The sequence below is a fragment of the Cervus elaphus genome, chromosome 10, assembly GCF_910594005.1.
Source record: "Cervus elaphus chromosome 10, mCerEla1.1, whole genome shotgun sequence".
NCBI lineage: Eukaryota > Metazoa > Chordata > Mammalia > Artiodactyla > Cervidae > Cervus > Cervus elaphus.
Genome location: NC_057824.1, coordinates 33,592,976 through 33,606,646, shown reverse-complemented (window position 1 = coordinate 33,606,646; position 13,671 = coordinate 33,592,976). Strand labels below are relative to the sequence as shown.

The 13,671-nt window shown below is 40.1% G+C and overlaps 1 protein-coding gene across 1 annotated transcript in view; it reads right to left on the bottom strand.

The window, feature by feature from the left end:
• Positions 1-13,671, bottom strand: part of LOC122702003 (phospholipid-transporting ATPase ABCA3-like) — a 223,302-nt gene that overhangs the window by 197,470 nt on the left and 12,161 nt on the right. The window contains exon 4 of the mRNA XM_043915525.1: positions 8,534-8,675. Coding sequence (XP_043771460.1) covers positions 8,534-8,675 — 142 coding nt within the window. The remainder of the gene's footprint in view (positions 1-8,533; positions 8,676-13,671) is intronic.

Sequence of the window (13,671 nt, the reverse complement as noted above, 5' to 3'; positions counted from 1 at the left end):
TCCTTTTCCAATTTGGAACCAGTCTGTAGTTCCATGTCCGATTCTAAATGTTGCTTCTTGACTTGCATACAAGTTTCACAGGAGGCAGATAAGGTGGTCTGGTATACCAATCTCTTCAAGAATTTCCCACAATTTGTTGTGATGCACACAGTCAAAAGCTTTAGCACAGTCAATGAAGCAGAAGTATGTGTTTTTATGGAATTCTCTTGCTTTTTCTATGATCCAACAGATGTTGGCAATTTGATCTCTGGTTCCTCTGCCGTTTCTAAATCCAGCTTGAACATCTGGAAGTTCTCAGTTCACACACTGTTGAAGCCTAGCTTGGAGAATTTTGAGCACTACTTTGCTAGCATTTGAAATGAGTGCAATTGTGTGGTAGTCTGAGCATTCTTTGGTATTGCCTTTCTTTGGGATTGGAATGAAAACTAACATTTTGCAGTCCTGTGGCCACCGCCGAGTTTTCCGTTTGGGGGGACTCTACATGGCACGGCTCATAATTTCATTGAGTTAGACAAGTGATCCATGTCATCAGTTTGTTTAGTTTCCTGTGACTGTGGTTTTCATTTTGTGTGCCCTCTGATGTATGAGGATAAGAGGCTTGTGGCACCTTCCCTGATGGGAGGGACTGGCTGTGTGGAAAATTTGGTCTTGCTCTGGTGGGCAAGGCCATGCTGAGGAAATATTTAATCCAAGTTTCTGCTGATGGATGGGACTGTGTTCCCTCCCTTTAGTTTGGCCAGAGGCCAAACTGTGGTAAGGGTAATGGTGACGTCCTTCAAAAGGACTATGGAGCCTGCCGGGCTTCTCAAGACTGTTGTAGTCAGTGCCCCTGGCCCCACAGCAGGCCAACGTTGACTCACGCCTCCGCCGGAGACTTAAGGACTCACAGGCAAGTCTGGCTCAGTCTCTTGTGGGGAGACTGCTCCTTTCCCCTGGGTCTTGGTGGGCACAAGGTTTTGTTTGTGCCCTCCAAGTTTTTTTCCCCAGTCCTGTGGAAGTTCTGTAATCAAATACCACTGGCTTTCAAAGTCAAATTCCCAGGGGGTTCTCAGTCCCTTTGCTGGATCCCCAGTTTAGGAACTCTCTTGTGGGCCCTAGAACTTCTGCAACAGTGCAAGAACTTGTTTGGTATAATTGTTCTCCATTTCATGGGTCATCTGCTCAGTGGCTCTATAGTGGAGCTAATGGTGACCTCCTCCAAGAGGACTTATGCCTCACACCGCGCCACCCAGGTCTGATGCAGCCAGAGCCCCTGTCCCCGTGGTAGGTAACTGCTGACTCGTGCCTCTGCAGGAGACAGACACCCCAAGGTCGGTCTGGCTCAGTCCCTTGTGGAGGTCACTATTCCTTTCCCTGGGTCCTGGTGCGCACAATTATTTTTGCATCCCCTCAGCATCTGGCAGGTCTGAGACTTGATTTTAAACATGATTGCACCCCTACTACTGTCTTGTTGGGATTTTTCCTTTGCCCTTGGATGCTGGCTATCTCTTTCTGCTAGGATCCAACATTCTCCTGTTGATGGTTGTTTAGCAACTAGTTGTGATTTTGGTATTCTTGCAGGAGAAGATAAGCACACATCCTTCTACTCCAGTATCTTAGAAGTTAATCAGTTTAAGGCAAGGATGAGACTTTAATCAGGGAGCCATCTGACCGAGAAGATGGAGGGCTAACATCTCAAAGTAACCATATTATCTGGGTCTGGATGCCAGGTTCTTTTATAGATCAGAGATCAGGGGGAGGTGAGGAAGCAAAGTAAAAAGGCCATTAATCTTGCAAACATCTCCTAGAATGGCAAGCCTCAGGCAGGGGATGTGTTCATTTCTTCCCGCCATTGACAGGTGGACAGAGTTCTGAACAAAGGCACTTTAGTTTAACAGTCAGGCAGATGGGTAGGACTCTCTGAGGCAGAGCATTCTGTATGATTATAGTAACAAAAGCAATGAAAAGCAAGTCAAAGAAACAGTTTCCGACATGGAGTCAGCATTGGCTTCTTCTCCACAACATATTCGCATTCCACTCAAAGCATCTCCTTTTCTTCTGAATTCATGCTGAGGTTTCTCCCCAGAAACATCCTCAAGTCCAAGACACTTGGTTTAGAGCCTCCACAGTCATTCCCTCAAGTATGGAACCTTTTGGAAACGGAGCTATGGTTCTCACTGCTGAAGCGGCACTCCAGGCTATGGGGTGCAAGCTTGGCTTGCCCTGCCTCTTCTGTGATGCCCTTGGTCTAAGAAGCTGCTTGCATATGCCTTCTGCTAGCTGTAGTTGCATACTGCATTTTATGTATGAAAATGAAAGTGAAGTTGCTCAGTTGTGTCCGACTCTTTGTGACCCCGTGGACAGTAGCCCACCAGGCTCCTCCGCCCATGGGATTCTCCAGGCAAGAATATTGGAGTGAGTTGCCATTTCCTTCTCTAGGGGATCTTCCCGACCCAGGGATTGAACCCAGGTCTCCTGCATTGCAGGCAGACACTTTAACCTCTGAGCCACCAGGGAAGCCTAGTTACTAATTTTTTAAGGCTGGGAATCAGAATTAATTTTATACTTTTCAGTTTTTCTCGTATCAACATATAAACATTATAGAGTTATTTCTAAGCATTGCTTTTCTTTAGCTGTATCCTCCTAATTTTTCTCCTGAAACTTAACATGTTATTTTTTGGGAGAAAAACACCCTTTACACTTCCTAGATTCAGATAACTATTTCCTTTCCTATGGTAGGGAATTTTTTTTTACTATAATCTCTTCAAGTATTTTATCAGTCTCTTTCTCTTCTCCTTCAGCGATCACTATACTTTGACTGCAGATGAGTTTAATGTTGTCCCAAAGGTCTCTAAGACTGTCTGCATTTCTTTTCATTCTTTTTTCTTTATTCTGTTCTGCAGCAGTGATTTCCACCATTCTATCTTCCAGCTCACTTTATCCATTCTACTGCCTCAGCTCTTCTGTACTTTATTCCTTCCACTGTCTTTTTCATTTCAGTTATTAGATCATTCATCATCACTGTTCATCCATTCTTTAGTTCTTCTAGATCTTTGTTATACATTTCTTGTACTTTCTCTATCTGTACCTCTATATCCCAAGATCTTGCATCATCTTTATTATCATTGCTCTGATATTTTTCAGGTAGATTGCCTATCTCCTCTTTATTTAGTTGGTCTTGTAGGGTTTTACATTTCTCCTTTCTGTAACACATTTCTGTTATTTCATTTTGTCTAACTTACTGTGTTTGTGGTCTCCACTCTGAAGGCTGTAGGATTGTACTTCCTCTTGCTTCTGGTGCCTGTCCCTTGGTGGGAAGGTTCAATCCAGGGGTTTGTGCAGCTTTCCTGGTGGGAGGGAGATGAGTCTTGTTCTTCTGGTGGGCAGGGCTGTGTCAATGGGCGTGTTTTGGGGTGTCTGTGAGGTTAGTTCAACTTTAGTTATTCTAAAGTTTAGTTAGTTCCCCCTGTCTACTAATGGGTGGGGCTGTGTTCCTGTTTTTTTGGTTGTTTGGCCTGAGTCATTCCAGCACTGGAGCTTGCAGGCTGTTGGGTGGGGTTCAATATTGGGGCCAAGATGGGCAACTCTGGCAAAGCTCATGCTGATTAATATTCTGGGGCTGGAAATTCTCCAGTGGTCCAGTAGGTAGGACTTGGTGCCCCCACAGTAAGAGCTCAGGTTCCACCCCTGGCTGGGAAACCAAAACCCCACAAGTTACATGGCATGGGCAAGAAAACAAAAGAAACAAATGATAAATGAACAGACAGACAAAACCAAGACAAACCATAAAAACAACCCCCCCCCAAAAAAAGAAGGAAAACAACCAAAGAAAAAATTCCAAACCAAAACAAAGAATAAAAACAAAACAAAGCCCCCGAGAAGCAAAGATAATAATACAAAAAAACAAAAAACAGAAAAACAAAACAAAAATTAAAGTAAAACAAAAAAGAAAAATACAAAGTATGTTTAAAACAAACAAAAAATAACATTACAATTCCCTGTGGCCTCTGCTATCAGTGTCATTGCCATCCTTGTGAACCACAGTCAACTACCACCTCCTCAAGAGGCCCTCCAAGACCTCTAGGTAGGTCATGAGACCTCCTGTGGGCACTGTGGTGGGAGCTCAGATTCTGACCTGGCCCAACTTCTGCATGTGTGTGCCCACAAAGTCCACAGCTGCTAAAGTCAAACCTATCTCAGTTGTGGGACACTCACTGTCCATTTAGATGTTCCACAGGTGCTGGGTTTACTAAGTCCATCACAGGGATTTAACCCACACCTTGTGCAGCTGCAAGAAGCGGTTTCAGTTCTTCCTTAGTCACACAGCCTCTGAGACTCAGCTTAAGTTTGGGCACAAAATTTGCATGTGGGCCACCCTCAGGCATCTGCTCCCTGTTCAGATGAAACGGGGTGAGGGCGTGTTTGATTGCTTAGGTGGGAGGGAGAGAGGCTGGTGTGTGGGTACAGAGGCCTTGATGGTGGCCCCACCCTTTGGGTACCACTCAGGGTGCATCCCTCTGAGGGGAGACAATGTTTCCTCTGGGAGCAACCAGGCTGCAGAGCGCCTCAATTATGTCCCTTGAGGTTGTCTCCATGCAGCCGACAGAAGTCTTCTTAGTTGCGCTCTCCAAACCCCATGCTTTAGCGCCCAGTCCCTGCCAGCACTGGCAGACACCATCTAAGACTGAGGCATGGACCATCCTGTAAATCTTGCTCTGCCCTGCTTGCCACAGACCAGCTGCCGCACTCCTTCCTGATAGCCCTCAAAGCTCTCCTGTTTCATCTGATCTTGAGGAAGAGTGAGGGGACTTCCCTGGATATGATAACTTCTCCCCTCCTTCAGCTTCCACCCAGGGGTGTGAGTCCCACCTGTTTCTTTTTTTCTTCCTTCAGGAAAACTCCCTGGGGTTGGGAATTCCCTGGCAGTCCAGCGGCGAGGACTCAGCACTCCCACTTGGGGAGTCTGGGTTCAACCCCCAGTCAAGGATCCAAGATCCTGGCAAGCCATGTGGCCTGTCCAAAAACGAAATAAACAAAACAGACAAACAAAAATCAAAACAAATAGCAAAAATAAAACAAAACAAAACAAAGAAAAAAACAAGAAAACAACAAACCAAAAACCAAAACAAAACCAAAACAACAACAAAACAAGAAAAAAAAAAAACAACAAACAACCGCATAAAACCAAAAAGATATTCTCCGAAGAAAATAAAAATAGAATAAATGAAAATTAAAAAAGACAAAATTAAAAAAAAAATAAAACAGGAACAACAACAACAAAATTCCCTGGGGCCTCTGTTGTTAGTGTCCTTATCGCCACGGTGAGCTATAGCCAACTCCCACCTCCCCAGGAGATCCTCCAAGACCTCTAGTTAGGTCACTGGACCCACTATGGGTAGTGTGGAGTCAGCTCAAATTTTGACATGGCCCATCCCATTCCCTACCCTGTGTACGTGGCCACAAGTCCACAGCTGCTAAAGGCAGACCTGGCTCAGCTGCAGGCTCAGCAATTTTCCATTAAAATGTTCTCTAGGCGCTAAGTTCACCAAGCCCCCTGTGTGGGATTAATCTATGGTTTGTGAAGCTTGAAGGAAAGATGTCAGTTCTTGCTCAGTCTCACAGCCCTAGGGCTCTGCTTTGGTTTTGGCTGCATCTCTGTATTTGGTTCACCCACAGGTGTCTGCTTCTTGCCCAGCCAAAAAGGGGTTAAAGGCAGAAACTGGGGGGAGTACTGACCTGTTTCCCACCATTTTGCTACACATATTTTTTTCTGCCCTCTTCTATTTCTGAAGGATGTTAATTATACAGTTTATTTTAGTACATGGCATTATGAGGGAATGTTCTAATCTCATTGTTTTACATGTAGCTGCCCATTTTTTTCAGCGTAACTTATTAAAAAGACTGTTTTTTCTTCATTGTATATTCTTACCTATATAAACCGACTATAGGTCTGCGGATTTATTTCTGGGATCTCTACTCTGTTCCACTGGCCTATGTACCTGTTTTTGTGCTGCACCATTCTGTTTTGATTACTGTGTATTTGTAGTGTAGTCTGAAGGCAGGGAATATGATAGCTAGCTTCAGCTTTGTTCTTTTTTTATCAAGCTTGCTTCGGCAATTTGGAGTCTTCTGGTTCCATATAAATTTTAGGATTGTTTGCTCTAGTTCTGTGAAAAATCTCATAGGTATTTTGAAAGAGATTGTATTAAATCTGTAGATTGCTTTCAGTATGGCCATCTTAGCAATATTAACTTGCTAATTCAGCAGCATGGACCATCTTTCCCTTTCTTTGAGTCATCTTTAATTTCCTTCATCAATGTTGTATAGCTTTGTTTTTTTTAAAAAATAGAAACTTTTTTCTATGAAGGAATTGCTGTTTTTGGGCTTCAAGAGATTCTTGTGTGGTTATAAAATTGAAATATCAAGCATTGAGGTTTCTCATTCCTTCTTTGATATATTTAGTACCTATCCAAGGAAGGTCCCCCTGAGGAGGACATAGCAACCCACTTCAGTATTCTTGCCTAGAGAATCCCATGGACAGAGGAGCCTGATAGTTTGCAGTCCATATGGTCTCAAAGAGTCAGATATAACTGAAGTGAATTAGCACGAAGCAGTAGCTGTCTTAATATTCTGCTCACCTATTTGTCAATCCTTCTTAATCTCTGTATCCTTGTCTTCTTTTCTTTACTCTTCCTTAATTTAAATATTACCAAACATGCTTCATCCACCCTTCTTTTCATAACATATTCCCACTAATAGTATGGTATTAAGGAAACCCAAGCACATACTGCCTGGTGTCAAGTAATATAATACTCAAAATCAAGAAGTGAAATAACAAAACAAAATTCAGATGTCCAATGCAAAAAAAGGGTCATTCTCTGAAACATTGCAATCAATTATACAAATTGTGAAATATAGGTCACAGTCATCTTTATTCATCAATAGAAACAAAAGTTTGTGTTAGATTTAAACAAATACCAAAGATGAACATGAGTGTCATTACTTGGAGAGTGTCATTACTTGAAGAGATGCATCCACTACCATATCATTTCTCCTATTCAAACTAAATATTGCTATGATTTTGTCTCTCATAACTTCCAGGAAGAGATTTCATATTCCTTCACTTTACACATTAGATATTTAATGATCTATTTGCCTCTCAGCTTCACCTCGAATAGCCTCCTGTATAAGTCTCTATTCTCGCTATAAAAAAGAAAACAAAATACCATGTAGTCCTCTGAATGTGGCATCCTATCTTGATGTGTTCATGATCTTACTTGCACTATGTGGAATAGTACTCATTTATCTCCATCTAGCTAATTCATATAGTTACTTGTAGACTCAGCTTAAATTCTTTCTCAACAGACTACATAAAGATTATTTTTAATGACTGTCTAATATGTTCATCTATTCTCTTACTGGTTATGGCGTTTCCAATTTTTGTTGCTAATGCTAAAATGTGCATAGATTTTTTTCTTCTACTGAATATTTGCTAAATATTAAAAGCTCAAGGGCTTCCCTGGTAGCTCAGGGAAGAATCCACCTGCAATGCAGCAGACCCCGGTTTGATTCCTGGGTTGGGAATATCTGCTGGAGAAGGCATAGGCTACCCACTCCAGTATTCTTGGGTTTTCCTGGTAGCTCAGCTGGTATAGAATCTGCCTGCAGTGTGGAAGACCTGGGTTTGATTCCTGGGTTGGGAAGACCCCCTGGAGAAGGGAACAGCTACCCACTTCAGAATTCTGACCTGGAGAATTCCATGGCTGTATCGTCCATGGGGTCACAAAGAGTCGGACATGACTGAGTGACTTTCACTTTCACTTTGCATATAAATCTCAGGTATAGTTGGTAAACTCATATTACACATTAAGGGCTTTTCAAGAAAATATGCAATATGAAAATTTGAATTAAAAATTATCATCACAAGTTTTAAAGTTTTAGATCAAATCAACAGAATTATACATAGACATGAATATTCAAATAATACCAATAAATTAAAATATATGTATTTGGAAAGCAGAACACTAAACCACAATTAAATAAAGATAAGCGTATTGGTATAAGAATTGAAAGAGTTGCCCTGGTGGCTCAGTGATAAAGAATCCACCTGCCAAAGGAGACATGGGTTTGATTCCTGGGTTGGGAAGTTCCTCTGGAGAAGGAAATGGAAACCTACTCCAGTATTCTTGCCTGGGAAATCCCATGAACAGAGGAGCCTTGCAGGCTACTGTCCACAGGGTCACAAAAGATTCTGACATGAATTAGAGATTAAATAAGAACAAAGCATAATATACATACATGTATTATATATCTCTCTCTATATATATATGTTAGTTTACCAAATGTATAAGATTTAGTAATTTTTATATAATATACATTTAATTTAAAAATTACAAGAATAAAGTGATTTATTTCATATAATTATATAGATACATATATGTGTACATACACATATACACATACACACATATATACACACAATATAAATAACATATATATTATTATGCAAGTGTAATAAAAGTTAAGTATGTATATGCATTAAGAATCTGCTCACCAGGACCTCCTCCATCATGATGATCTGGATTCCTGGGTCCTACAGAGGGCCTACTAGGAAAAAGTAAGGTTGTTTTCCAGCCTATCTCGTCTGGCCATATGATAGTCCTCTGTATAGCAGCAAAACGGAGACGATACTTTACCTAGAAGTAGCAGCAGAAAACAAACAATGTTTAAAACCAAACTAAACTGAAAAGCAAATATTAGAAAATAAAGCAAAGTTAAATCCACATACGAAACCATGTGATTTGAAATTGAGACTCATCTCATATGAAAGTGGTTCTGAATGCCTGCAAGTGACAGTGACTCCAAGCACAACAAATATAATCCAATCATATTTATATTTTAAGTCCTCTCCCAATGCAGACAGTTCACAAAAAGAAGATATACAGGTGGCCCACAAATATATAAAAAGCTTCTCAATGTCACAGAATGGAATAAATACAAATTAAAACTACATTGATATCTTTCTTACCTGTCACACTGGAAAAGTCAAAACATGCTGTGTTAACATACTGCGTTGACAAAGCAGTCAACGGGCACTTTAATACATTGCTTGTAGTATGCAAAATGGCACAATAATAATGGAGAATCTGACAATGTTCCACAAAACTATATATGCATGCATTGTTTAATTCAGCAATCTTACTTTCAATAACAGACTTGGAATATAAACCTCAAACAGTATGGGAAAAAAACTACATGCACAAGATTATTTGTTGTAACATTATTTGTTGTGGAAATACAGCATACTGGAATCAACCCAACTGCTCATACATAAAAGACTGCACAAATTACAATACAGAGTTCTGTATCTGCTCAAGGTATAGTCAGAAAACAGAAACTAGATAACCTAATGGATAGGTTATACTATCTATACTAGATAACCTAATGAATAGGAGAACTCTAAGATATCAGATAGAGACAGAAGGAACTAGTCATTGGCCCTAGGACTAAGGAAACTAAACCAAGGGTTTGCAATTATTAAAAATTGCGAACTTAAATGAGAGGTCATGTAGGGATGAAAAATCAAGCCTCAAAGGAGGGGCATATATCAGCTAGTACTGGGTTATAGAGCTTGAAAGAGGGGACTTTGGACAGGGACCTTGACTTCTGAAAAGGAGCTCCAGTTGCCTAGTGCTGGGTATCTTTGAGAGGGTGTGACAAGGTTGATATTGAAAAGCGTTGAGCAATCTTCAAACTGCATTTGTCTGCCGCTATGAGAAAGAAAATGCTACTGACAAAAAAGAGAGATATTTCTGGGGTGTCATTCACAGCAACTACAAGCAGCCAGAAAGCCAACAGAAAAGTTCAAACTACTTTTTTTTCTCCAAGTCTGGCTTCTAATGTCTTTTATTAGCTGAGTCCCATAGGTGGCTGAAAAAAGCTGTAGCATCAAAAAGCAAAGTAGAAGAATGGATTTATGGCTCAAAAAGAAAAAAGAAAAAAAATTACTGACAAGTATGCTACCTTTTCCATAAAAAAGGCAAAATCAGGTGTGCATATATGATTTATATTATACATCAGGGGTAAGCTTAAATATATATATATCTATATAAACTTGTATATATGTAATATCTATATACTTTATCTATCAATATACTTAAGTTTTGGATGCACTGCAAAGAAAGTTAGACTTCAGCACACTTTCAGCCAAATAGTTCACCATTTACTAGATTTTAATATTTGCCTATAGTTTTTTTTTTTTTTTTTCCAGTGGGTTTTGTCATACATTGATATGAATCAGCCATGGATTTACATGTATTCCCAATCCCGATCCCCCCTCCCACCTCCCTCTCCACCCGATTCCTCTGGGTCTTCCCAGTGCACCAGGCCGGAGCACTTGTCTCATGCATCCCACCTGGGCTGGTGATCTGTTTCACCATAGATAGTATACATGCTGTTCTTTTGAAATATCCCACCCTCACATTCTCCCACAAAGTTCAAAAGTCTGTTCTGTATTTCTGTGTCTTTTTCTGTTTTGCATATAGGGTTATCGTTATCACCTTTCTAAATTCCATATATATGTGTTAGTATGCTGTAATGTTCTTTATCTTTCTGGCTTACTTCACTCTGTATAATGGGCTCCAGCTTCATCCATCTCATTAGGACTGATTCAAATGAATTCTTTTTGACAGCTGAGTAATATTCCATGGTGTATATGTACCACAGCTTCCTTATCCATTCATCTGCTGATGGGCATCTAGGTTGCTTCCATGTCCTGGCTATTATAAACAGTGCTGCAATGAACATTGGGGTGCACGTGTCTCTTTCAGATCTGGTTTCCTCAGTGTGTATGCCCAGAAGTGGGATTGCTGGGTCATATGGCAGTTCTATTTCCAGTTTCTTAAGAAATCTCCACACTGTTTTCCATAGCGGCTGTACTAGTTTGCATTCCCACCAACAGTGTAAGAGGGTTCCCTTTTCTCCACACCCTCTCCAGCATTTATTGCTTATAGACTTTTGGATAGCAGCCATCCTGACTGGCGTGTAATGGTACCTCATTGTGGTTTTGATTTGCATTTCTCTGATAATGAGTGATGTTGAGCATCTTTTCATGTGTTTGTTAGCCATCTGTATGTCTTCTTTGGAGAAATGTCTGTTTAGTTCTTTGGCCCATTTTTTGATTGGGTCATTTATTTTTCTGGAATTGAGCTGCAGGAGTTGCTTGTATATTTTTGAGATTAATCCTTTGTCTGTTTCTTCATTTGCTATTATTTTCTCCCAATCTGAGGGCTGTCTTTTCACCTTGCTTATAGTTTCCTTTGTTGTGCAAAAGCTTTTAAGTTTCATTAGGTCCCATTTGTTTAGTTTTGCTTTTATTTCCAATATTCTGGGAGGTGGGTCATAGAGGATCTTGCTGTGATTTATGTCGGAGAGTGTTTTGCCTATGTTCTCCTCTAGGAGTTTTATAGTTTCTGGCCTTACATTTAGATCTTTAATCCATTTTGAGTTTATTTTTGTGTATGGTGTTAGAAAGTGTTCTAGTTTCATTCTTTTACAAGTGGTTGACCAGTTTTCCCAGCACCACTTGTTAAAGAGGTTGTCTTTTTTCCATTGTATATCCTTGCCTCCTTTGTCGAAGATAAGGTGTCCATAGGTTCGTGGATTTATCTCTGGGCTTTCTATTCTGTTCCATTGATCTATATTTCTGTCTTTGTGCCAGTACCATACTGTCTTGATGACTGTGGCTTTGTAGTAGAGTCTGAAGTCAGGCAGGTTGATTCCTCCAGTTCCATTCTTCTTTCTCAAGATTACTTTGGCTATTCGAGGTTTTTTGTATTTCCATACAAATTGTGAAATTCTTTGGTCTAGTTCTGTGAAAAATACCGTTGGTAGCTTGATAGGGATTGCATTGAATCTATAGACTGCTTTGGGTAGAATAGCCATTTTGACAATATTGATTCTTCCAATCCATGAACACGGTATGTTTCTCCATCTGTTTGTGTCCTCTTTGATTTCTTTCATCAGTGTTTTATAGTTTTCTATGTAAGGACCTATACATTGCCTATAGTTTTTATTTGAGGTAAAATTTACACACAATAAAATGTACAAATCTTAACTGTACATTTCCTTAACTATGTAAGTTTTAACAAATGCATAGCTATTCTAACTCAACTACTATCAAGATAAACATTACCCTCATTCCAGAAAGTTTTCGTAATGCCCTTTGCCCATTGATCCTGACCACAGTCAGAGGTATAATTTTTCTAATTTCACTATAGATTAATTCTGCCCATTATAAAATTTCATATAAATGGCATTAAATATAATATTGTACTCTTTGATAGAAGACTTCTTTTACTCCGTATGTTTTGAAATTCATTAATATAATTGCTATTTTCAGTAATTAACTCCTTTTCATCACTGAGCAGTATTCCATAGGGGGCTTCCCTGATGCTCAGTGGTAAAGAATACACCTGCCAATTCAAGAGCTGCAGGAGATTCGGGTTCGATTCCTGGGTCGAATTCACTCCAGTAATCTGCCTAGAGAATCCCATGGAGCCTGCAGGCTACATGGAGCCTGGCAGGCTACAGTCCACCAGGTCACAAGAAGTCAGACATGACTAAGCATGCAGGAATAGAGTAATATTCCATAGTATGCCTATAACAGAGCTCATTAAGTTTATTATGAATGGTTGCTGAATTTTCTCAAAACTTTTTCTGCATCAATTGAGATTAAAAAGCTGAAAAACTGGCTCAAAATTCAACATTCAACAAACTAAGATCATGGCATCTGGTCCCATCATTCATGACAAACAGGGGAAAAAAATGGAAATGGTGACAGGCTTTATTTTCTTGGGCTCCAAAATCACTGCAGATGGTAATTGCAGCCACGAAATTAAAAGACATTTGCTCCTTGGACATAAAACTGTGACAAACCTATACTCCATATTAAAAAGCAGAGACATCACTTTGCTGACAAAGTTCTGCACAGTCAAAGCTATGGTATTTCCTGTAGTCATGTATGGATGTGAGAGCTGGACCATAAAGAAAGTGAGTGCCAAAGAATTGATGCTTTTGAATTGTGGTGTTGGAGAAGACTCTCGAAAGTCCGCTGGACAGCAAGGAGATCAAACCAGCCAATCGTAAAGGAAATCAACCCTGAATATTCACTGGAAGGACTGATGCTGAAGCTGAAGCTCCTATACTTTGGTCATGTGATGTGAAGAGCCGACTCACTGGAAAAGATCCTGTTCCTGGGAAAGACTGAGGGCAAGAGGAGAAGGGGGTGACAGAGAATGAGATGGTTGGATGGCATCATTGACTCAGTGGACATGAGTTAGAACAAACTCTGGGAGATAGTGAAGGACAGGGAAGTCTGGCATGCTGCAGTCTATGGATTTGCAAAGAGCTGAATAGGACTGAGTGACTGAACACCACCAACACCACTGTGGAAAACAGTATGGAGTTTCCTTAAAAAATTAAAATAGGGCTACCATATGATCCAGCAGTTCTATTCCTGAGTCTTTTTCAAAGAGCAAAATACTCATTTTATTTATTTTTTTTAAATTACAATTAATCATGTGGCTTTATTTTTTTTCCCATTTATTTTTATTAGTTGGAGGCTAATTATTTTACAATATTGTAGTGGTTTTTGCCATACATTGACATGAATCAGCCATGGATTTACATGTG